A 25,553-nucleotide genomic window follows, 5' to 3' on the forward strand; every position below is an offset into this window, starting at 1 on the left:
GACGGGGCCGCGATGGGGCCTGGGGGGATTTAGGGTGGGGACAGAGGGGTACTAGGGGTGGGGAGGCGGCTGGGGCAGCCTGGAGTCCTGGGGGGCAGAGTGTGGGGTACAGGAGGGGCTGCACTGGGGGCTCCGGAGAAACAGGGGCCGGTGTGGGAGGCCAGGGGAGACAGGGTTGGGGGGCTGGAGTGCTGGGGGATGTGGGGAGGGCGTTTGGGATGCAGTGGAGGTGGGTAGCGAGGGTCTGGGGAGCAGCGTGCGGGGTTCTGAGGGGCTGGGGGAGGCAGCTGTGGGGGCTGGAGCTGTGTGGGGGTGCAGGGGGATGTTGGGGTGTAGAGGGGGAAGTGAGGGCCTGGGAGTCAGAGTTCCGTGGGGGGCTGCAGGGGGGGCTGGGGGAGGCAGGGTTTGGGGGCTGTGTGGGGGCTTGGGGCGGTGTAGGGGGTCGGTGGGAGCACTGGGGTGCTGTGCAAGGACAACCCGGGTGTGGCTCCTCCCTGGGGGACGTGTTGGGCCCACAGCAGGCTCGGGGAGCTGGGGGAGAGCTGAGTGGGGCCCGTGGGGTGTAAGGAGTGAGCCATGAGGTGGGGAAGGGGCTGCAGGGCCAGGCCAGCGTGTGCCCCAGGGCCAGCAGCCAGACCAGGGCTCAGCTTTTGCTGTGACTGTCCCAGAGCTTTGTGTGTCACAGGATTTCCTGCCGGGGCTCAGCCCCAGAGAAGCCACAGCCCTGGATGGTCACAGGGCTGGGACTCAGTGCTTCCATCCCTGAGGTGAGGAAGGACCAGGTGAGTTGTGGGAGCCCCACGTGTCCCTCCTGGGCAGGGGTTCGGGGTCTGTGGGCTGGGGAAGGGCTGCTGGGTGGTACCAGCCAGCCTCACCCGTGCCCAAGAGCAGCTCCCAGGTGGGCTCCGTGCTGGGCCTCACCTGTGCAGTAACAGGTGTGAACATTCATGAAGCATTTTGATGGTCATGTATGATACTGCAAACAACAGCTGTGCCCCTAACCCAAGGAAAGAGAGGGCTTAGATTGGGGTTTTTAATGTATACTGAGCCTTCTTCTGAAAACGTTCTGCAAAATCAAACTCTCTCAGGTATGGAAATCAGAACCTGGGTACTTGCTTTGTCACTAGATGCTGTTTGAGTTGCAACTTTGCTCCCCACGTAGGAGGGAATAGTGATAAGGTGGTTTCTGCACTCGAGCAAGTGTAAAGCTTTGTTGGAAGTTGTGTACTTTGCTCTCTTGTTCTGTGTTTGGTTTCTCTCCTGCAGCAGGGGGTTCACCTGGGGACAGCTCAGGGCTGTGTGCCCTGGCAAGCGTGGGAAGGGAGAGGGAGAGGGGAGGGCCTGTGCAGGGAACCTGGCACCACAGTGATCCCAGCTTCTGGCAAAAGTTCCTTGCCAAAAGAAGAAGTCCTTTTCCTGTTTGTTGTTGCTGTGGGATGGGTGATCTGGCTCTGGTGTGCTTTGGGAAGTGCTCGTGGTAGAGGTGCTTTTGGGAAGGGCTTTAGGGAGAGCTGGGGGTGGGATGATGCTTCAGTTAGCACTGCTCCAGAGGAGATGGGGCTGTGTAGGACAGGGGGCTCTGGTTTTAGCTGCATTCCTGGGTGAACATCTTGGTTATTTCTTTTCAGGTAGCTGGACCAAGAGGTGGTTGTGCAGGATGGTGAGAGCTGCTCTTACTGTTTGGTTATACCTGTGTGGTTTTTTGGGTTATCACAGACTCATAGAAGGGTTTGGGCTGGAAGGGACCATAAAGACCATCTTGTTCCACCCCTGCCATGGGCAGGGACACCTTCCACTGTCCCAGGATGTCCCCCAAGCCCTGTCTAGCCTGGCCTTGAACATGTCCAGGGATGGGGCACCCACAGCTCCTCTGGCAACCTGTGCCAGGACCTTGCCAACCTAATTCCCTAATACCCCCTCTGCCTGTTGAAACCATTCCCTCTTGTCCTGGCACTACATGCTCTTGTGAAGAGTCCCCCTCCAACTCTCCTGTAGGTTATAGAAGGCAGTTTTGCCTAATTGGATGGTGAACGTGAATAAAATCCATTTCTCAAAGTTGACTTTCTTTCTTTCTTTCTTTGTATTTGATACTCTTGTGCCTGAACAAGGTGGGGAGGTGTTTAACTGCTGCAGGTGGCTGTGCAGGCAGGCAGAGAACTGACCCCTGCACTGACCCCTGCATTGTCACACCCTGCAGATGTCACACCCGCTCCTGCCTGGGGAGCTGCGGGGCAGTCAGATGCTGAATTGAACTCCTCGGCAGCGCTGTGGGATTTGGGAACATCTCGGTGTGCCAAGCTCCCACCTCCACTAGAGGGTGTGGAGCTCCACAGAATCCTTTTGTTTTCACGGAAATGGGAAAACTGGGAGCCTTTCTGTAATCGGATGCACAGGCCATGGTGGGATTATATCCTCGGGAGATCCTTGCTCTGTGTCCTGGCAGCAGCCCAGGCTGCTCGTGCATTACCCAGCTGCCAGCCGGGCTCGGAGCATTCCATGGGGTGTCCCTGGCCAGCCTGCAGCCAGGAAGAGCAGCTGGAGTGTGCAGGGGAGGCAGCTCTGCTGTGGGTTTCATCAGGTAGTGCCCACCTCCTGGACGAGGCTGCTTGGAGGGATAACTTGCACGTGCCAAATTTTCCCTCTCCTTCTGCTTGGGGAGCAAAACGTGACTAAACAGCAGACAAATGTTTCACTTGCAACAAGAGCCTGGCTCCTGGATTTCCCTTCCTAGAGGGAATTTCCACTCGGTGTGCAACATTCCCCAGCCAAGTCCAAGACCAGTGTGCTGTGAAATTCCATGAGCCCGTGCTTCTTGCTGGGCTGTGTGTGCTCCCTGTGCTTGTAGGATGTGCTGCAGAGGCTGCTCAGCTCGTGGTGGCCACGTTGGCTCCTTGGCCAGGTGCAGGATTTCCTCCTTGCTAAATTCTGCCTCCAAGTGTCTCGCTAAGAATGAATTCCTGAGCAGAACTGGAGCCAGCAGTGCTGCCTTTGCTCCAGCACTCAGTGCTTGGGGAGCACCCAGAGCAGGTGGCTGGGGATGTGGAGGAGCACAGGCTCCTCTCCAGCTGCTGGTACCGTCTGGGTGTGCAGACATTTAGGAGCTGGATCTGTCTGGGAGGGGAGCAGCTCCACAGGTGGGTGGGATGTGCAGCTCTGCGGGGTCAGGAGGGCTCCATGTCCTGCCAGGGTCATCCAGTCAGAGCCCTGGACATGGGGAGAGTGAACTGGCCTCTCCAGGGACCTTCCTGAAAGAATCCCATGGGAATGTGCCCTAGAGGAAAGAGGGATCCCAGAGCTGGGTAATATTCAAGGATCACTTCTTCCAGACTCAATAACATCCCTGTGGGCAAGGAATGGAGCAAAAGGGGCAGGAGAGCTGCAGGAATGGACATGGAACTCTGTCAGGAGAGAGAATGAGGTGGAAGAAGGGACAGGCCAGCCAGGATGAATATAGGGAGGGTGTCAGTGTGCTGTGCTCATCCACGGCCAGGAGTGCTGATGAGAGGGAGGTCAGAGACTGTGTCCCCCGGTTCCAGATCCTGGTCCAGAGCCAGCTGTGGAGCAGCAGCCAGGATCATAACCCAGCCAAACAAATCCTCCATCAGCTGAGCATGAAATGGATATTTATGTGTATAATGAGGAAGGAGGCAGAGGTGTTTGCAGAGGCACCCATGTTTTACCTCAACTGCAGCCAGGCCAAATCCTGAGCACTGGGGCTGGGCTGGGATCCTGTGTGGGAGATGCCCAGGCTCTGGGGAACAGAAGCTGGGGGCAGCTGCCAAGGTGGGGCAGGTTGGTGAGCAACGGGGAAACCTCTTTGTCCTCCAAAGCACAGCCCAGAGAGGGCCTGGCTGTGCCTGTGGTGTCTCCCCTCACACTAAGCCTAGCTCTGCTCCAAGGCTGCCTTCTGCTCTCCCCTGCTCTGCTCCTGGTTTGTGCTGAGGCTGGAGGAGCTCTGAGCTCTGTGCCTGGCTGGACCTTGAGCTGGGGCAGCAATCAGCTCACGCTGTCTGTGTTATGTAAGGGTTTGACCTTTGCCTTGTTGGAAGCGGAAACGTCTGGACTGCTCTGATCTCTGCAGGAACTGCGAGGGGCTGTGGCCACTTCTGCTGGGTAAACAGCCAGAGAACTGCCTGTTTTCCACCTTTCCTCTCCCTCCACCACCCACTGAAAGTTCTCTGGCAGCTCTCTTGGAGTGTGACATCTGGGAATAGCGCTGGCAACCAGCAGTGCAGCCCAGACCCTTCCACGGCATCGCTCAGCCTTGGTGAAGGCTCACCTCTGCTAAGAGGCTGCTTTTAGCTGTTCCCTCGAGAGCTGTTTTTAGGTCTGGCTGTAGCACTGCTCTTCCTTCAGCAGCAGCTGAAGTCCTTTGGGCACAGGCTGCAGGAAGGACACGTCTGGTGTCTCACTGCCCTGACCCTGGGGAAGGATGAGGCTGGGGCTGGGCACAGCTGAGCATCCTTGGAGCTCACAGCTCCCACCAGAGCCAGGATTGCATGGCAAGAGATGATGCCAATCATTCTGCTGTGATGATGAAGGGAGCAGGCAATCAAAAAGGCTTTAAAAAAATTTATTTTTAAGCTATAGCTAAGAAATCTGCCGTGGCTCCAAGTTGGACCTTGCAGCCAGAGGTGAGCAGGCTTAATTTGACAGCTATTTCTTAAATATTTCAAAAGCTGCCTGGAATAAACGGAATGCTTCCGAGTAGTGACCTAAATTCCACTTGCTGTAAATTTCATTAGAAAGTGGATTTGTGTGCCTGCCAGGCTGCTTTGCAGCTTCATTGATCTGCCCAAACCATGTGCTGTGCAAGTGCCTTCCTCAGCAGATTTTTAAAGAGCTCACTGCTGCGTGCTGCCAGCTCAGAATGTGACTTGTTTTCTTCCTTTTCTCTCCTCTTCCTCTTTTTTTTTTTTTGTTTCCTGGTGCAAATGCATCATTTGTTTACTAATCATGTCACATCATTAGCTGCATGGAGTCATCCCACCAGCTGTGTGGGCACGGAGGGAGCAGCTGGGAAGGAAAATGTCACTCTCTTCAGCTCGCTTGATGTGCTTTGCTCCCAAATCCCCATCCCACGCCATGAAGGCCAAAGGCTTTTGCAACCCCGGGAGCTGCCAGCAGCTCTCTGCTCTCCAGCACTGTCACCTGTGGTTCTGACATCCCCCAGAAAAAGCCTCCTCCCCTCCTGCTGTCCCCAAAGTGCTGTCTATCCCTGTGCAACCACAGCTTTAGATCTTGTGGAGAGGTGTGATGGTAGCACAGATGGCACAGACTGAGCCTTACCAGGGAAAGTAGCCTGAGGAGACGTGGCACTGCCACACCTCTGTGGATACCTGCACCTCGCCAGGCCTGAGCAGGGTCACAGAGGTGCTGCTGAGTTCCCTTCCTGTGGCAGTGTGTTTGCAGCCCACCTGCCGGGGTTAAAGGGAGTGGAGAGGGGCTCTGTGCAACACCACAGCTGTCTGTGTTTGGTTTCTCTCCTGCAGTGGGGGAGTTCACCTCCTGTGTTGTCAGACTTGGAGCAATTGCCGGGTTGGGCTGAGTTACTGGGTGAGGGGAAGGTGTGTTCCAGCAGCCCTGAGGTTGGGTACCCAGCCCTGCCTGCCCCATGGGAACCCTATTCTGGGGCTGTCCCTGTGCCCCTGGCACTGCTGCTCCTGTGGGGACCCCCAGCCTGGGGAAAGGCTACATGACAGTATGAAACCCAAGTTTGGGAAGCCCCATGGCCTTGCTGTGGTTCGGGGGGATCGGACACCCTGGGCACTGTGTGTGGAGCAGGCAGACTGTGCTGGAAATAAAGGCCTAACCCACAACCCCATCCTTCAGGAATGAAGTGCTGGCACCTGGCAGGAGCTCTGACAGCTCTTCCCAGTTCACAGCACGAGGCAGAGCTGGCTTTTGAAGAGGAGCTTTCCTGCCTGAGGACAGTCCCAGCACTGCCAGGCTGGCATGAAAAACAGCCTTGGCAGCAAGCCCAGAGGTGGGTTTGGGCCAGGAGGGCATGCTCATGTTGAAGGGATGTCTAAGGGGATTAGTTATCATAGAAATGGTCTCCAAAGGGTGAGATTACAAAACATGGAACACACAGAGCCTGTGCAGCTGGGAATATGGGAAGGACTGGAAATACCCCAAACCCACCCAGAGAGGTGTCTAGTGTCAAGGATGGAGGTTGGAGAGAAATATCCCACTCTTCTAACCACTGTCTATGAGTGAACATTGTGAAGAGACATCTGGAAGGGGGGTTTGGTGCTCCTCTTGCTGTGTGGGTGATGAAAGTGGGAAGAAATCCCTGTCTTGGAGCTGTGGAACATGGGACTGTCCTGCCTCCTGATGAGGAGGGGGCTTTCTTGGGCTGAGTTGTGGCGTTCAAACAGCAGCAGCCTTTCCACTGCCTTCCCTTCCCCTTTGGCTGCCAGCACAGGGGATGCTGAGTGCCAGGATCCTGGCTGTCCTCTGCTCTGGGAGAGGTGCTGCTTCACCTCCGCTGTACAACCATGACTTATTTTTGGAAGTTAAACCTGAAGTCTGACAAAGACCCCACAGCTTGGGCCAGCAATATGGGCTGTCCTAGAGACAGGGCCTTGCTGGCTGTCAGCATCCAGACAAGGGCCAAACTAATTTCCCATAAATCTGAAATGCTCTGCCAGTTTCCTGGGTTCTCAGCATCCCTGCTGGAGTTGCCTGTTTATTTATTTCCCTGAGTCTTTGATGTACAGTGGGTTTTGCAGAGGTGATGACCCACGTCCCATCCCCTCCTGCTGTCAGCACCCAGAGCCTTTCCTTATTCCAGCTCTTGATGAGGGGTTTCTCTTGTGGCCCCAGGTGGCTTCAGCTGTCCCCAAGCCTCATTTGTCCCCAGCTGCAGGAAAGGCAGGGAGGAAGGAGAGTTGGAGGCAAGAAGTCTCCTGGCTCTGTCCTGCTTTGTTTTGGGGCAGTGTGGGTGGTTCAGCTCCTTTGAGGGAGGGCTCTGCAAGCTCACCCATCCATGCCTGGCAGAGAGGCACTGGGACTGTGCCAGCCTGGCTGTGACTGGGCACTGGGATGGCACTGGGAGCTTCCCTGCCTCGGTTCCCTGCCCAGTGCAGTGAGGTTGAAGCAAGTGCAGCTGCACTTTTGAGTGCTGAGCAAAGGGCTGATCAAGGTGGAGCTCTGAGGGACAGTTGGATTTAAGAGTTGGGAGTGTCACCAAAGCAGCAGTTTCTCTCTGCAACCCATGGGGGCTTAAGTGAAAAGCAAAACTCCTGTCTATCTCCTTCCTTGTGCTTTCTCATCTCCGCCAACGGAGCTGAAGATGGCAGAGGATTTTTCCCTATATTTAGCTTTGGAGAAATTGCTATAACTAATCGGCTTTAGGATTCTGTGTTCTCTTTTTTATTTTATCTTTTCCTGTCACTAAGACCTTGTCATGTGGCTGTGGACTGCAATTCGCTGGCTCTCTGTTTGCTGGGCTTTCATGGAGTCAATTAATAACCTGTAAAAATAACACCTCCAGCTGTTCCACTTGCAGCTGCCAGGCTGGAGTCTAATTACGGGGCCTTGGATCCCAAATCCTGCTTTGCATGTAAAAGTGCCAGTGAATAGGAAGAGGCAGAGGAGATGGCAATGCAAAAAAGGAATGTGGTTTGGGGTCTATTTTTAGCCTTTTCAAGCCAAATGTTGAAAGACCCTTAGGCTGCTTGTGTCCTGCTGAATGTGATCACATGCACAATATTGTTCCCATGGCACAGCACAGCAGCCAGGGTGGGTTGGGGGTTATTTTTGGCAATTAGCTTGCCTACACTACAAACCTCCTTCTGGGTTAGTTTGCACAGTGCTGTGTTGTGGCTCACATCCATGTGCTAATGGGTTTATTGCAATCAGCTCCAGTTCTCTCTGTGTTCCTGAGTGTGTCAGTGCAGTGGTGGGGAGGGGAGGCACCCAGCTGCTCACCCAGTGCATCACACAGAGTGGTTGGTGGTAAAGGGGTGCTCAGCCTCCCTCCAAAAGTCTTTTCCTGCTGACTGTGATACAAAATTAATTTAGCTGGGGCTTTGGTGGATAGGTGATGGTCTCCCTTCCATGTTATCCTGTCTGTTCTGCACCCTCATCTGCTCTCCAAGCTGGATGTTGTCTCTGGGTGAACTGCTGGGCAGATTTGTCCTCTGCTTCTCTGGAGACTCTGCTGGGCTGGTTCTGCCTCAACTCCCACCACTGCCATATTCACCTGCCTCTTGCCTCCTCCTGGGTGCTCAAGACCACTCTCTTTTCTTGCTTCCTGCAGAAGTGGTGCAGCAAAGGCCCACAAGTGCCCAGGTGCATGGGTGGTGTTGGGATGGGGAACAAAGAAAGCACTGGGCTCATTTCCAGTCTCTGTCCAAGGGAGTTGCCCTGGGTATGTCAGTCCTTTCCATCACTGGGCTCTTGTTTAATTCAGACTCAGCCTGGTTGTGACCAGAAGTCACATTAGTTCATTAGTTAATTTAAATACTTAGTGGTCACACATTAGTCTGGAGCCACCAGCTTGAGACCATGACTGCAAGTAGGCTTCTTTTGCTGGAGACCATCCCCTCTGTCAAAACAAGTTATTTGGAGACTGACATTGGAACCTGCCCTCAGAAAAAACTTGACCCATCCCACTTGCACAGGGATTGCAGAGACACCCCTATGGCAATTCCACCTCTTCCTTGTCTGCTCACGCTCCCCCTGACAACCCCCAGAGCCGGGAGGTGTTAAACATCTCTCTCATCCCTTGGGCGATGGAGCCACACTCTCAGAGGGTGTCCCTTCGGTGGAGCTCTGCTACCAGTTCACTCATCCAGGGACAGAGGATGCTATCAATCCATCCTGTCTTGCCTGGAAAAGAGATTGCAAACGTGGCTTTCCATCACGTGCTACATTAGCCAAATTAATTCCAGGACTGACAGCCAGCAGTGCTCGAGGCCGAGACAGATTAATGCTGCATCCGTGTCAGAGTCAGCAGAGCTGCTGCTTGCACTGCGCCAGCTCCCTGGCTGCAGCCAGCCCTCTGCTCAGCCGTGCCCTCTGCCTCACACCTCTCCCGAGCACTGAACTCTGCAATCACTGACACAGACAATTCAATTGGAAGGAACATCTGTCTCGGAATTGTGTTCCCATTCAGGCTGCCGCCCCGGCGACAGGGTGACATTTTTCATGCGTCTTGCCTGCTTTCTTTAATCTCCTAAATACAGGCATGGCTGTGGAACACAGGAAGGTTCCTCCCCCGTGAGAAGGAGAAAGAAATTAGCCAGCAGATCGAGCGTGTATAGCAAATAATGAGATTGCCTTGGATACAGGACCGGAATTCATGTAAAGAATGCTGCTGATTGGAGACGATAAGCGGCGTTTCTGGGGTCTGCAAACAGCGTCATGAAACTTGCGTTTCTCAAGTTCTGAGACACGCGTGGATGAAGGCTGCCAGCACAGGCCTGATCCACAGACTGTGAGTTAAAAAATAAACCCTGAAATAGCAGTACTGGTAGTTATTTTGGTGTGCAAGTGCCTCATAATGCCTCATTTTCCTCCAGGCACAGGAATAAGCTGTACAGACACAGGCACTGTGATGCTGGCGGAGCAGCAGCCACAAAAGCAACTTGTCCTGACAGAGCTCCAGTGAGACGTGCTGTGTTTGCCCAAGGGTGCAGACCCAGCTCTAGTGGAGTCAGTGTGTCCTTTAAAAGGAGATGGATTTGTCCAATACTTTCAATAGTAAGTAATTGTTTCTTTTTACTCCTCTCATATTAATTATCAATGTGTTAGAAGCAAATAGGGACAAAGTCTCTACCCGGTGAGTGACCCAGCAGCTTGATTCAGTGCTTGTGGAAGCAGCTGAGAGTATTTGTACTGTCAGGCTCATTAAAAGGAGGGATGGTAAACAGCCTTTGTTTTTATTTTTATAGGAAATTTACTCATTTCTGCTGAGCCTTTGGCTGGGACTGCTATTTTTCTAAGGATTGAGTGATCAGATCCTGGCAGTTCTTTAAGTCATTTAAAGAGACAACTGGAAACAGGCTGTTCCCTGTGAGGCAGGTATCAGGCGGCTCCAAGCCAGTGGCACATGCACACAAGGGCTGTTTCCAAAGGCAAGTAGAAAAGTTGGGCGTTCCCAACAGCCCAGTGAACCCTTCTTCGCTCACAACTCCAGCTCCCTGTGTTATGAGCTTGACATCTTCAGCAACAATAAAACACCTCAGCAAATCAGTTATTATCCAAGTGTTTTTCCCTTTATTCCCTTGACCTTTATTTCCTTTACTGGAAGAAAGCTCATGGGGGTGAGTTCTCTTTAGCCTGTGCCATCTCCTGATGTCTGGGGAATAAAATAACCTGGTGGGAGCCCCAGAGGGGGTCCCCTGCTCCTCACAGTCCCCCAAAAAACCAGTGCTATCAGGCTTTTAGGTGTTACAAACATCCAACACAGGTATTGGAATAAATGTTGGATCTGATGCTTCATGCAGAATATCCACCCCACCAGCTCCTCACATTCAATTATCTCTGTACGAGCAGCCCCCCCTGCACCACCTGCTCACTTCTGCTTTAGCATCGCACGGCTCCTGAGCAGCGACACGGAACTCGAGGCAGGGAGCCTTGGATGGATACAGGCTTTGCAGGGAGAGCATGGGAATAAGGGCTGGGATGTGTGCCACACGCTCATCCGCACTCATCTATTTTATGAATCAGGACTCAGTCCTATTTGCTAATGTTTGTCTGTGTAACCTTTGCTGTCAATGGTGCTGGTGCTCTGATGTCAGCTGCTGGACTCCGAGCGCTGGCAGCTGGTGTCCCTGGCCAGCTCCCAGCCTACAATTCAATTTTCCTACCAGTCACTTGAGAAGACAGGAAAAAACATGTTTCTGCCTGTTTGTGGCATCAAGACATAAAGGGCTCCAGTCTACAAGGTCTTTTACGGCTTTTCTACAGGAAAGTTCAGATAAATCAAATAGCGGTATGAAGTTAATACACCCTCACTTATGGTACAATAAACTACAGTAAGCTAAGGCTGGTTTAATCCTGAATAAAAATCTCATCACAGAGTTTAACACCTTCTAGGTATCATACATTAACATCCCCTCTCTGAACACAGACCAGTCTGGAGATATTTCATCCTTATCCCCATCTTGTGAATAGTGGAAAATTACTGCAGAGCTAAAAGTCGGGAGTGCCTGGGAATAAGGGAACCACCCAGGAAGTGAGGAGCTCTGGTTCTCCTTTCTCATGCTGACTTACTGCGTGACTTTTCCTGTGGCATTTTGTGAACCTCAGTATTTATACCTGCATATTGGGATTATTAGTGTCTTCCCTGCCATTATGAAGGGCTTTAAGATCTCCAGAGATATGTGGAGAAATATTTCCTCCTGTTCACTGTTTACCCAGCATGGGCTATCCAGGGAGCTTACAAAAATATGCACAGCTGTAATGGATGGGCACATTCAGGTCTGTGTCTGGAGGGCTGAACTTGGGGGTCACAGTTATTTTTAAGAGAAAAGGGATGAAGGAGTTCACACATCCTCACATCCAGCTTTACCAGTTTGTCTCTCCCTAAACTGACAAGGGAAAGGAAAAACGGTGACACCTAGTGAAATACCTGTGATGCATTAAATAAAAACCCTCTGTAAACCAGAATCAGTGTCCCCAGGGCACAACTCTGTTCCATTAACTGTTTGTCACTCATCATGCTTATTATTATTTCCATCATGCTGGCAGTGTTATCATTTGGGACCATTTCCATGCTTTTAAAGGTTTAGGAAGCAGATACTTATTTGAATGCAGCCAGTAGTACATAAAAAATTCCACTGTCGCAGATGGGACTGATTTGTTAGGGAACAGCTCTTGAAGCACTTCAGTGTGTCTGAACTCAAACTCTCATTCCTTTTCCACATATTTTAATAAATATATGGCTTAGCAGCAAGACTTTAAGTGACCATGTTCTCTCTTGTTATGAACTGCCGACAAACTCCTCTCTTTTTAGTGCAACAGCTCTGAAGATGAGACTTGCTGGGCAGTAAGAAGGCAGAATCACTTCACTTTTCTTCACTGCCTGGGATGCAAACAAAAGAAACCAGAGCAAGTTCCTGCCTGCTGAAATTCCAGGAGCTTGAGCTGCATTCCAGCACGGCTGAGAGGTGTTTTGAATCTTTTCTCATATGCATCAGCCCTGCACGGCTCCCAAGCAACTGCACTTTCAGTTAGTTATTATTAATAGTAAAGGATTGACTACCAATAGTTCTCATTAATTTCCATGGCAATGTTGCCCGAATCAAGATAACAATTGCCTCGAGTTGTGTAACCAAAGTTCATAACGTGAAGGAATGCAATCCAGGGAAAGTGCTCCGATGGAGGGAAGTGACCGACCTTCCATAACCTCCCTAAGGCCAAACTTCCCTTCATATCTAGCAGGCTGCATTCCTAATTTTCCAAAAATATGGAACAGTTTGCACTTTCAGGCTGTGTCCTCTGGGCTTCAGTCTCTAGCATGCCTCACAGCTTTCCTGAAACATTGCACCCACACATTTATTCCTTTATATTCCTCCTAACGATGCATGTCTGGAGCTTCCATGAGAGAAGATGTAACAGGAAAATAAACACTAGAAAAATTTAAAATTTATTGTTTTCCTCTTCTTTGTCTATCTTGTTAACATTGTTGTTTCTGCAAAAAACAGCCGAGACTACAATTGATTTAGACATTAAATTATGGATTTTCACTCTATCAATAAACTCCAAATACCTTTAAAAGTCCAAATAAAGAATTTCTGATTACCTGGCCATTTGGTTAGGTAGAATAGTGGTGGTCAGTAAGAATTAAAATATTTCCCAGAATCTAAAGAGGGAAATGTTATGAACAAAGAGGAATCTGAGTGGGCATAAATTCCTCTCTGTGCTATGCTGGTAGGATTATATCTCAGGCTTTCAGAGCAGGAAAAGGATGTTGCAGGCATAATGGCATGGAATATCAATCAGATAACTAAATCTAATTACAGTTAGCTAGTTAACTTCAGCTACATGAAGGCAACTGGCCAAGTGCTACAACAGAAATGAGATTCAGAGGAACAATTTCTCAACACATTAAACAACTTCTTGTAAGGACTAGTTCAGATCAGACAACAGGCTATGCTTGATTAACTTCAAAAGACACAAGGTTTGTGTAAGAAAGAATGGTAGCATAATCCCTCATTAGTGGTAACCACAAATTCAGCTTTCCTGGAGAAAGAATTGCATCAAGATGTCAGGATATGACTCTGAATTTTAGTAGATTTATATTCTGAGGGAGAGAGCCATTAATAAAAGATATTGTGGGTAAACAAAATGTCTCAATAGTGCTGTTGAAGGGAGCAGAGTCATGAGCTCCTAACTTTAAGTCCTTATTTTAACACAGTTTGTGATACTCTGATACTGTAAAAAACACCATTGTATTTCTTGCTTTTAGTACATCACAGTAAACCATGCATGGTGTGAGACAGAGCTCTTTGAGGCATCCCAGACTGCAATACCCTGGGCTGGGTAAATGCTGGCTGATTATGGACGCAGAGGAGAGGCAGAAAGATGCTCCAGCGGTGACTGAGGCAGCTCCCTGTGCTCCCACAGCACCATGGCCCTGGAGCACTGAGTGACTCTGGCACGGCTGTGCTGGCTCCGGGCTGTTCCATTGCCCTGAGCTGACCTCACCCCTGATGGTGCCTGAAACCCACCCAGAGCCCCCCAGAACCCTGTGCCGAGGGAGCCACGGGGGGTGTGGGACCACAGGATGCTCAGGAGGCTGAGGGGAGCTACCTGCAGAAGGTGCCATGTCCTGCTGTCCGTGTCCTCCTGCCCCTGGGGGGTGTGTACATAACTCGGTGTGTGTACATGACGGTGTGTGTCTGTAACTCGGTGTGTGCACATGGCTGTGTGTGTGTACACAGCTCTGTGTGTGTGCATGGCTGTGTGTGTGCACATGGCTGTGTGTGTGTACATGGCTGTGTGTGTGCATGGCTGTGTGTGTGTACATGGCTGTGTGTGTGCACATGGCTGTGTGTGTGCATGGCTGTGTGTGTCCATAACTCGGTGTGTGTACATGGCTCTGTGTGTGTACATGGCTGTGTGTGTGTGCATGGCTGTGTGTGTGTACATGGCTCTGTGTGTACATGGCTGTGTGTGTGTACATGGCTGTGTGAGTGTACATGACAGTGTGTGTCCATAACTCGGTGTGTGTACGTGGCTGTGTGTATGTACATGGCTGTGTGTGTCCATAACTTGGTGTGTGTACATGGCTGTGTGTGTGTACATGGCTGTGTGTGTCCATAACTCGGTGTGTGCACATGGCTGTGTGTGTACATGGCTGTGTGTGTGTACATGGCTGTGTGTGTCCGTAACTCGGTGTGTGCACATGGCTGTGTGTGTGCACAGGGCTGTGTGTGTGTACACGGCTGTGTGTGTCCATAACTCGGTGTGTGCATGGCTGTGTGTGTGTACATGACTGTGTGTGTGTACATGACTGTGTGTGTGTACATGACTGTGTGTGTGTACACGGCTGTGTGTGTGTACATGGCTGTGTGTGTCCGTAACTCGGTGTGTGCACATGGCTGTGTGTGTGTACATGGCTGTGTGTGTGTACATGGCTGTGTGTGTCCGTAACTCAGTGTGTGCACATGGCTGTGTGTGTGCACATGGCTGTGTGTGTGTACATGGCTGTGTGTGTCCGTAACTCGGTGTGTGCACATGGCTGTGTGTGTGTACATGGCTGTGTGTGTGTACATGGCTGTGTGTGTCCGTAACTCAGTGTGCACAAGGCGCTGTGTGTGTACACGGCTCTGTGTGTGTGTACATGGCTGTGTGTGTGTACACGGCTGTGTGTGTCCATAACTCGGTGTGTGCACATGGCTGTGTGTGTGTACACGGCTGTGTGTGTGTGTACATGGCTGTGTGTGTGTACATGGCTGTGTGTGTGTACACGGCTCTGTGTGTGTACATGGCTGTGTGTGTGTACACGGCTCTGTGTGTGTACATGGCTGTGTGTGTGTACATGGCTGTGTGTGTGTACACGGCTGTGTGTTTGATGGGGACTCTGCCTCTCTGCCCCCCTCAGGTGAGACCCCACCTGGAACACCGTATCCAGCTCTGAGGCTCCTGCACAGGACATGGACATGTTGGAGTGAGTCCAGAGGAGGCATCAAGATGATTGGAGGGTTAGAGCAGCTCTGATATGAGGAAAGGCTGGGACAATTGGAATTGTTCAGGCTGGAGAAGACTTTGGTGTGACCTAAATGCAGCCTTCCAGTACAGAATCACAGAATCACAGAGTGTGCTGAGTTGGAAGGGACCCACCAGGATCATCGAGTCCAAGTCCAGGCCCTGCACAGGACACCCCAAGGATCCCACCATGTGCCTGAGAGCATTGTCCAAGCGCTCCTTGAACTCCAACAGGCTTGACGCTGTGACCACCTCCCTCGGGAGCCTGTTCCAGTGCTCAACCACCCTCTGAATGAAAAACTTTTTCCTCATATCCAACCTGAACCTTCTCTGACTCAGCTTCATGCTGTTCCTGAAGGGAGCCTACAAGAAAGATGAGGGGAGAGTATTTACCAGGGCATGTAGCGGCAGGACAAGGGGGAACGGCTTCACACTGACAGAGAGTAGGCTTAGATTAGTTTAGTCATCATTCCTGCAGGTGTTTAAGACTGGATGTGGCACTTAGTGCCATGGTCTAATTGGCAAGGTGGTCTTAGTTCGTAAATTGGACTTGGTGATCTCAAAGGTCTTTTCCAGCCTAACTGATCCTGTGATTCTGCGATTACAGATTTGGAAGAAATCCTTCCTTGTGAGGGTGGTGAGGTAGTGGAACAGAGCAGCTGCGGCTGCCCCACCTCTGGAAGCGTTCACGGCCAAGCTGGACAGTGCTCGAAGCAATCTGCTCTATTGCAAGCTGTCCCTGCCCGCGGCAGGGGGTGAAGCCGGATGACCTTTACGATTCTTTCCCACGCAGACAACTCCACCACCCCACAACCGGCTCTCCCCTCACGCCCGCCGCGAGCCCCGCGCCGCCCACCGCGCATGCGCCCGGCCCGGCCCCGCCCCCCCAGCACGGCGCAGGCGCCGGGCCCGCCCCCGCCCGGCACCGCGAACGACGGGCGGCGGCGGCGCGCGCGCCCCTCCCGCGCAGGACGGCGCTGCCCCGGCGGCATGAGGGGAGAGCGCGGCCGGCTCGGAGCGGTAAGGACGGCGCGGAGCCTCCCGGGGCCCCCGCCCGCGCCCCGCGTCCCCCAGCCCCGCCGCCGTGCCCCGCGGCAACTTTCCCATTGTCCGCTCGCTCCCCGCCGGCTCCTCTCAGCGCTGGCCGCGGGGAGCCCCGAGGAACGGTCGGTGCTGCCCGTGATGGACGGGGGGGGGGTGGCCGTAGTAGTGATGGTGGTGGTACTGGTGATGGTGGGGCGGGGGTCGCGGTCCTCGGGCGGGTCACGGCGGTGCTGCGGCCGCTGCGCTCCGGCCGCCCCGGGCAGGCGGCTCTGGCCGGGTCCCTCCAGGCAGCGCGGGGCTGGCACAGGTGTCCCGTCCCTTCCCGGAGTGTCCCGGAACCCACTGGGGCAGCGCGGGGCTGGCACCGGTGTCCCTCCATCCCGTCCTCTCCTGGGGTGTCCCGGATCCCTCTGGAGCAGCGCGGGGCTGGCACAGGTGTCCCGTCCCTTCCCGGAGTGTCCCGGAACCCACTGGGGCAGCGCGGGGCTGGCACCGGTGTCCCTCCATCCCGTCCTCTCCCGGGGTGTCCCGGATCCCTCTGGAGCAGCTCGGGGCTGGCACAGGTGTCCCGTCCCTTCCCGGAGTGTCCCGGAACCCACTGGGGCAGCGCGGGGCTGGCACCGGTGTCCCTCCATCCCGTCCTCTCCCGGGGTGTCCCGGATCCCTCCGGAGCAGCGCGGAGCTGTCACAGGTGTCCCTTCCCCGCCCGGGGTTGTCCCGGTGGCTGCGGGGCTGTCACAGGTGTCCCGTCCTGCCGCGGGCTGTCCCGGATCCCTCCGGGAGACCTCAGGGCTGACACAGGTGTCCCCCCCATCCCGTCCCTTCCCGGGCTGTCCGGTTCCGCCGTGGCGGGAGGAACGCGGAGTTTCTTTGTTGTGTAACTCTTTTTGTCCGGGGATTAGAGAGCGTTTGCGGCTGTTTGTGCTGATTCAGGTGTTTTGGTTTTTTTTTAAAAAAATGCGGGGTAATCATGGGTAAATTCTTCTCGGGGCTGGGATGCCGGAGAACTTTCCTGTGGCTCGGGGGGTTGTTGTTGGCTCCGGCCGGGGAGCCGCCGAGCCCCGCTGCCCCAGCCCCGGGGCCGGGAGCGCTCCCGCAGCGCTGCGGGGACGCGGGAGCGCCTTACGGACAGAAAAGTGAAGCGAACTTGCTGTAGAGAACCCATTTCTCGCTAAAATGCGGGTGACTCGCAGCCCGCGACTCATCTGCGAGTGCTACTGCCAGAATTTTTCAATAAACGTAATTGCAGTCGAGAGAGTTCGGGTCAAGCACTTTGCCGGGTAGAGCAGGCACGAAGCCTTTGGAGTAATTCCTCTCCGTGTTGCCAGTGAATTTTTTCTGGTCGCATAGTGGATTTTTTTCTCGAAGCTTTTTTTGCCGGCTATCTCATAAATTTCTCTCTCACAAGTTTCAGTTTTTTTGAAGATGATCAAGGAATGCCCTTGATCATCAGTGTGCTTTAATAATCCGGGTTTTTTTCCTTCTTTCTGAAAACAAGCATTTTTAAGACTTATTTTTTTTAACCTCTTTTTGTATTTCTTTCTTGTTTTGCTTTTGTTTTTTTGTTTTTTTTTTTTTCCCCCCAGTCCCTGCTCTGAGCAGGGCAGCCCACATACTGTGCTGGGGTACTGGGAAATGCTTCTCTGCCTGTCGCTGGGATGTGTCAGTGTTTGGTTCTTAGCAGCAGCACAGGAAGTCTCACCACCCTGACAAAGAGTCATAAAATAATGTTGAAGATTTGTTACTAAAAGTGTGCTAATTTTATGTTGTCTTTGGGAGAAATGATAAGTCATTTCTGACAGAAATATATATATATATAGCTTTTCAGGGCCCTGTTGGGTCTTAAAAAAGATTGTCAGGGAATTGTGAAGGATTTCCTGTGGAATTGCTGGCATGGTACCACGCACAGACTAATTGCAAGAGAAAATTGAAAATGGCTTCCTACGTCTGACAGATGGTTTTAAACATTTCTTTTTCAGGTTTGAGTTGATCTCACTAAACTGCAGCCATGGTGCAGAAGTACCAGTCCCCCGTACGGGTGTATAAACACCCTTTTGAGTTAATTATGGCTGTAAGTATTAATTTTTGCTGTAATTTTCTTCTTGCTGGTTCCTTGTGTTTGCTGAGTACTTGCTGGGCTTTGATAGATAGTGTAGAACATACAAAGCTGAAAACAGTATGCAAAACATGAGAGCTATGTGTTTCAGTGTTTCTTTTCTTTCAGCGTTTCTTCTTAAGAGTATTTTCTTAACATAATGTGCTCTCCTTTTCTGCCAAAGCTTAGATACAGTTTCCAGATGTATTTGAAAGTTAGAGCAAAAGTAGGATTGAAGTGTACTGGAAGTTGATTACTGGGGGCAGACGCTTCTAGAATGGGAGGAAATGTCATGTACGCTGATTAAAACATTGTTATGGTTTTGTCTTCATCGGTGTAGAGTGTACAGGATTAGAGAGCACAGAGAAAGCCATGGAAGCAAGGATATGCCTGAATGAAAAGGGAGAAAGGACTCTGGTAACATTTTGAGGGAAGGGAAAAAAAAAAAAAGCCCTGGTAGGGAGGCCAGAGAGATGAACAAAAAGCCTTTTGGGTGCATGCTGCTAATTTGTGTGATAGTGTTACAAATAGTAAAGAAAAGAAAGAAATCTAATTAGGTTCCCTTTTTTTTCTCTCCCTCCTTCTCTCCCTCCCTTTTTTTTTCCTTTTCAAAAATGGAGTGGAAGTAGGTATTTGACATTTTAAAGTATATTCAGTTGAAACCACAGCTGTGGGGCTCTTGTGAGATACAAAGAGCAATTAGGGAGCTTTTCCGTGATAAAACCAGTTAAAAGTGAACTGTAATCGAAAAAATTGTTTAATTTTGCTTGCTGAAAATGCTATGTTTAATAGCTTCAGAGGAGAGTTTTAATAGTGCTCACAGTGTAAATATTTAGATAGATCACATGGTTTGGAGTGCAGAGTTCCTTACAGAAGTGTTCCTTTGCAGTCACAGGGCAAAAAAGGATTAGATCACCCTACAGGGAATACTGGCATTTCTTTTTATCTTGTTCCTAAGGCTGCCTCCACTGTTACACATGTAGGTCTTGCTCTTGCAAACACTTCAAGGCAGAGAGAGTGGTTATTTTGCTGAGCAGTGAAGAATCCAGCTATGATATGTGTCAGGTCTTTTATGACTTCAGTAACTCTGACAGCTGGGTTTCAGGTGGTCTCCCAGTGAAATTTGATGGTGTCTGTAACTTTAGCCTTCAGTGAAGTTGTACTGGCTCTTAGATCAATCAGCCAAAATTAGGTTCTTAAATGAAATTCCCTTGCTGTTTGCTAAACTGATGAGTCTTTCCCTTGCTGCTGAATTGAAGGCAAAAATTCTTCCCCTGGGTTATTTCTTCAAGGATATTTTGAGTCAAAATGCTGACATCAGGATTGTCCACAACGCTTTGCTGGGTGTAATTAGAAACACTTCTGACTATTAGTATTTAACAGAGTTCTCAAACTGTTCTGTGTCTTGGGGATAATATCTGAAGAATAATATTTAACAAATATAAAACCTTCCCTTACATTAATGCTTTTCTTTAGAAGGCAAGAGGCTATCCTAGGTATGCACCTAGGATAAAATAAAAGTTAAAAATTAAAAGTGAACTAAGAGGAGAAGAATGCTCATAAAAAGAAACAGACAGACAGGATCCTTTCTGAGACTGGAAGTTTAGCTGAGCAATAATACATCTGGTTTATTTAGTCTGTGTCAGAACAGTGGGTTATCACTTGTGCTTGTTCAGAATGTGAGCACTGGATGAACATCTTACCCCTGCCATGTCGCTGCTGTTACTGGTTTTTAAAACTTGTTAAATTCCTGCTGGTGATCCATCAAAACTGTCCATGCATTTTCTGAGGTGTGTAGAGGAGTGCCTCCATGAGCCAAATTCTGTAAGGAAATAGAAACAGTATATGCTGGCTTGATGCTTTTTGTTCCTGCTTTGTTACTGTTTCCCCTTGGTTGAATAGCGATTGCATAAGTTGATGAAGTATTTCTGGAAGGAATACTTGTGTCAAATTTTGTGCTCACTAAAGTGGAAGCACTACGTTGCATATTCTCAACAAAAAAAGTGCTATAATGTTATTTCAACAGTGCCAGCAGCTCTTCTGAAATGAGGAACAGCCTGGCATATACCAAGCTTGAATTTAAAGCACCCAAGAAATGACTGATGTGTTTGATTTTCCTTTGTCCCTCTCTTTACATTTGCACGCAGCCCTCGAGAGAATGTGTCCTCAAACAGAGGTTTAAACCCACACCACAGAGATACTCATCTGTCAGCAAAAAAATCTCTTGAGAACACTTTGGTCAGTGTGGCAGCAGGGTTCTGTGTGCTGAGTTGTGTAACAAAAATCTCTGTCTCTAGCCTGGGTCTTGGGTGGGATCTCATCTTTGTCTTCAGGTGCTGAGTACTTCTAAAAATTTTGTTGGGCCAATTGTCCTCCCTTCCTTGGGCATTCTCTGGAACTCCAGGGGTAATTCTTTCTGTAGAGTAGTAACGAAGCTCACCAGTGTCAGTAAGGCCCATGTGCACTGGGAAGATTCCCTGGATGATATGTGTGGCAATTGCAAATTGGAACTCATTAAGTCAAACTAATATTTAGCCTTCAGATACAGAAATCAGCATTAATTATTCTTTTCTAGAAGCCACTGAGTGAATGCCACTTGCAGAGTGGGTCATTTACAGTGCAAACTTCCGATTTGCCCACTTTCCCCTTCCTGGGTTTCCAAGAGGTACTTGAGGGAGAATGGAGCACAATCAGCATTCCATTCATGCAGCTCTAGTGTGTTCCCAGGGAACTTTGTTCTCTGGGAAGGGTGACTGCAGCTCTATATTAAGACAAAAAATGGAATTTAATTCCACTTTGATCTAAGCCAAGATTGACAAGACAAAAGTGTTTTGCAGGCAATTATGATATAAAGACTTCTAAAATAGACAAGAGTCAAAATTCTTTTTCTAAGTTGAATTGGTGTTGAAAAGTAGTTTCTCTGTTATGCATCCTCCACTGAAATCTAAAACTCATCTGTTGAACCCTAATATATCTCTATGACACTATCCTTAAGGCATGACCCCTTATCTCCCAACTGGGACTTGGTGAGGTGCTGAGGCTGGGAGAGAGTTGGGACATCCATTGCTTCAAACTTCCTACATTCCCTCATCATTAAAGTCCAGCTATGTAAAATCTAATATAAGCTACTTCCCTTGAAGATTTCTTTCTATTGGCAAATTGTGTGGTTCCACATAATGTTTAAGATGCAAATCTTTTCACGGAACTACTTCCTAAACTTGAAAAGATTCTAGAATCATAGGCTGTCAGTTACCACACTTTAGTCTGACACACCTAACACAGGCAAGATGATTTCACCAAATAGTTTCCGAAGCTGACATGATGATTTTTGGCTGCTCTGTGGAATATCTGTCATAATGAACTTCTTGGAATCTCTGTGTGTCAGTGGATATGTATTTTAAAAAGCACCCAGGGCAGCAGCTTGCACAGCTGTTCAGGAGACTGAATAGAATCTCGCTTCTCCTCCCGTTCAGAGTTTACGTAATGCTGGAAGCAGCTGAAATGTGGAAAAATGGCTGTTTACTTAGACTCACTTGTCAAGTTACCAAGGTTAAATATACTGGAGAAAAACTGAGAAGCTGCTTTTATAAAACTTCTTAAGATTACAGTTTCAATTTTTTTTATATTGGCTTAAAGAGGTTTACATTTAAAGTAATACAGGGACTTTGCTGAATAAGTAGTTCTTAATATTAAAAGGCAGTTAAGAACTTGAATCTTCCTTAACACACATGAGGCTAAAATTAACTTTGGAGATTCGCAGCTCATTTTCAGTCTGACATACTTTAGATAATTCCCCTTGAGTTTAATTTCCAAAGTAAATTTAAATAATGAATAATCGGTTGCAATGGCATTCCAAGGGTGGAATTTATGTAAATGGAAGATAAATAAGATTTTTGAAAAAGCACACATTGGATTGAACCATTGACCAGCGGGATTTTTCCTTTTTCTTTTAAGTTTCTGAAAGCTCTGTGGAAAATGTATTGGTCTTCAGCCCACTTAGAAAATATCCTATTTACAGTCACAAATTACTTAGTTTCAGAAATAATGTGAATTTTAAAAAACCGATCTCACATTTTCTTATTGTTCTGATGGAATATCTGAAGTATCTCAAGCATGAATCTCTCCTAGTAACTATAGTGTATAATGCCTTTGATTATGTTATCATTTTTATGGTTCAAATTTGCTGCTTTTGGACAACAGGCTGACTGACTCTCTTTGGCTTTATAGATCTAAAAAACAGTTCTTAAGGTATATCTCATGAATTAAAGTATCCCTAAATTACAGGTAAGTAATAAGACTGTAAATGGGATAAACACACTTCAGTGATAGAGTAGATTAGAAAAAAAATTATCTGTTTTTTCAGATTGACAAATCAAAGTATAATCCCTTGATCTAGATTGTAATGGGCTCCCTGATCAGGCAGTACATTATTTCATTATAAAAGTTATTACTTTAAAAAGCCATTTTTAAAAAATTCAAGCTGTATCAAACTAAATGCCATACCTGCTCATGAATCCTTACCATTTTTATTCCTTCTAGTCTCTTTTTTTTTTTCCCCTGGAAAAAATGCATTTCACACATCATGTGAAGAGGAGCTGAGAGGCTGGTGAGAAAAAGGAAGCTCTTCTGCAAGTGCTTTTGAAAGCACAAAGCAGGCTTTAAATATATGGAGAAATATTTTATTCCCCTGATGCAGTGCACTTTCCTGAGAATTTGTCTTGGATACTTAAATCCTGGAGAAGGGAATAAACTGAGTGTCTGCTCCCAAAACCGCTGAGCTGTTTTCCCTTTTGTTGTAGAACTCCCAGAGTCTCATCTGCTTTGCTTCTTGTCTTTGTTGGAAACTCAGCCTTATTTGCTGTTGGAAATGTGTTGGTAAAGCTGTGGTGGAGCAGAGCCTTGTGTGGAATTTCTGAATTTATATGAAGTGCCTGCAGTTTCACTGGTGGGTGATAGTGGTGGTGGTTCCTGTGTTACCACACGGTGTAAGAACAAATGATTGTTTGACCACTTGTTTGGAGTGAGCTGTGGGTAACAAATGTGAGAGTTCACTTGAGCGAGAGGGAAAAATATTGACTTAGCAGCCTGCTAATGGTGCAGTTTGTGTTATTTTGTGTTATTTTGTGACGTGCTTAGCTATTTCCATGCTTGGTTTCCTGTTGGTGTTATTTTTGTTTTTTTTTTTTTTTTTTTTTTTTTTTTTCCTGGGCAAACACATGACCTGACTGTAGCTGACAGCTGCAGTTCTCTTGTTCACCAAAAGCTTTGAGTCAGTTTTTAACAAGTCCTTTACACTTTAAAAGCTAAGCCACCACTGCTGTCACACTCTGAAAGGTGTCAGAAGAAGGAAAATATGTATCAAAACAGTTCTTGTGTTGTGTTCTGAAAGCACTCTGAGCTTTTCACCCTTTGCAGGTGATTTAGCTCTGGTGTGAAGTGCTGCTCCAGGATCTGTTGATGCAGCCAAGTGATGTTGCCTTTGAGTTAAAATTCTTAAACAGGTGGGAATCTGTCAGAAAAGAAGTGGTTCCACATCCTGCAGAGTCCTGGACACTCAGGGTTCTACAGTTACAACCTGGAGAAGGTATAACCCCATGCCCATGGTCTAAGCCGTGATTAGACAGTAAGAAGTATATGTAAAAGTCTTCAAAACCACGTGGGAAAGAGATAATGGTGAATTCTTTTGGGATTGATTAAAAAAACATATCCAGTGAGAAGCCAGAGGTTGCTTAGAGGTCAGAATGATGTGTTTCCATATGGCTTGGGCAGTCCGTGCTACCTGAGGACTTCCCATAAAGCACCTTCAGTGGGAGTCCAGAATCTGGAACCCAGAACTGAGGGGGTATTTTAGGTAGCCAGGACTGCTTTTGCTTTGAACTCAGTTTGGAGTCAGTACCTTCCTGGAGGGAGGCCGGCGATGGAATCTTCAGGCTGTTGCATTCTGAATGTGGAATGAATCTTCCGAGAATATGCAAGAAAAGCTGTTAATTAGCTCAAGTTGAAATTAATTACAGGTTAGTCTTAAATGGTCTATTTCATTTTCTCCCAAGTGAATTTGTCTTCCAATTTTTTCATGGAGTTTAAAAATGCTGTGTGTGTATTCTAAATTAAGAACTAGGATGTTAAGCTGAATTATTTAACTCTTTCTTTAATTTTTGTGATACAGTTAAGACAGGTCAGGTTAGCAGCTCATGTAAAATGTTAAGTAAGGCCTATTAAAGGTAATTTAATAATTTGACTTTCTCACAGTCAAATTGCAGCTGGTTTCAGCCGTCACCAGTCAGTCAGTGGTGTTTGAGGTCAGAGCCCTGCCAAGGACCCACGCTGGTGGCACAGCCGATGGCAGCATGGCTGGGAAGGACTGCCTGGCATCATCTGTGCTCCACTGCAGCATGGGCCAGCACTGCCAAAAGAGTACAAGCCAGCAGTGAGCCATCACGAGTTGAGATCAGCTCTCAAGTTCTTGGCTTTTCTCTGCATAGCTTTTGTTCAAGTCACGCTGATTTCAGCCCAGTCCACAGAGGTTTTCAGCTTGTGGTTCACGGACTCTGTCTTCTAAGGGTCAGAGAAATATCACCAATATGTGGTTTCCCACTGTAGCTAAGCTGGTGCACCAGGCTGCTGCTCTTGCTTTCTTGCAAAGATGTGTTCATCAGCAAGCCAGCTTAGGGACACAGGCTGGTCCAGAGCTGTCTTGGAAAAAAAGAAGATAAATTCCTTGTCAACCCAGTTTTCTCACTGGGTTCCCTTAAGGCTGCTGAGCATCCCTGTGGGAGCAGGTGCTTGTCCCCCCCGTGCTGTGGGTGAGCTGATGGCAGCTGGCTGCAAGAAAGAGGAGTCAGCAGGGCATCTGTCACTAAGGTTGCACTCTGGGAGCCCTCCATTCCATTGGGAAATAATTAGGGACGTGCAGTTTGAAAAATGCAGAAGCTGCTTGCTGTAACAGTAAATGAAGGGGCCATTAGAAACCTGATTCAGCAGTCTTCAGGTATTATTTAGCAGTGCAAAGTACTTGCAAATTGCACTTAATGGCTTGGAGTTGTGGATTCTGTGAGTTGCTTTGGCATAAAGGGGATTCTGTCCCCGCTTCAGAAAAATGAAGATTAGAGATGTCTATGTTGTGTGCTGGAACACAGTCACATGTGAATGGACTGGCTGCCTGTCTTGGCTTTGTATTCATGTTTAAAACTTCCTATTTGAGCATTTTCTCTATCTTGGACTCCTCTTGGATTTTACTTTATTATAATTA

General features: G+C 48.9%; 1 protein-coding gene, 1 long non-coding RNA gene and 1 other non-coding gene across 4 annotated transcripts in view; all 3 read left to right on the plus strand.

The window, feature by feature from the left end:
- The first annotated feature begins 460 nt into the window (after window positions 1-460).
- Window positions 461-2,055, plus strand: LOC138120021 (uncharacterized). Its single transcript, XR_011155704.1, has 2 exons — window positions 461-782; window positions 1,629-2,055. It is a non-coding gene; the product is annotated as an uncharacterized lncRNA (long non-coding RNA).
- LOC138120383 (small Cajal body-specific RNA 16) lies at window positions 833-988 on the plus strand. The gene has a single exon (XR_011155844.1). It is a non-coding gene; the product is annotated as a small Cajal body-specific RNA 16 (non-coding RNA).
- A 14,037-nt stretch (window positions 2,056-16,092) lies between the features above and the next one.
- The window catches only part of SEC14L1 (SEC14 like lipid binding 1), a 41,888-nt gene continuing 32,427 nt past the window's right edge, over window positions 16,093-25,553 (plus strand). The window contains exons 1-2 of one of the 2 annotated variants that reach the window (XM_069032288.1): window positions 16,093-16,185; window positions 18,189-18,280. In XM_069032288.1, coding sequence (XP_068888389.1) covers window positions 18,218-18,280 — 63 coding nt within the window. In that variant the 5' untranslated portion in view covers window positions 16,093-16,185; window positions 18,189-18,217. Of the gene's footprint in view, window positions 16,186-16,311; window positions 16,332-18,188; window positions 18,281-25,553 lie in introns of those variants that run through there. The other variant, XM_069032289.1, reaches the window with a different exon arrangement.

This window comes from Aphelocoma coerulescens, chromosome 18 (genome assembly GCF_041296385.1).
Source record: "Aphelocoma coerulescens isolate FSJ_1873_10779 chromosome 18, UR_Acoe_1.0, whole genome shotgun sequence".
Classification (NCBI taxonomy): domain Eukaryota; kingdom Metazoa; phylum Chordata; class Aves; order Passeriformes; family Corvidae; genus Aphelocoma; species Aphelocoma coerulescens.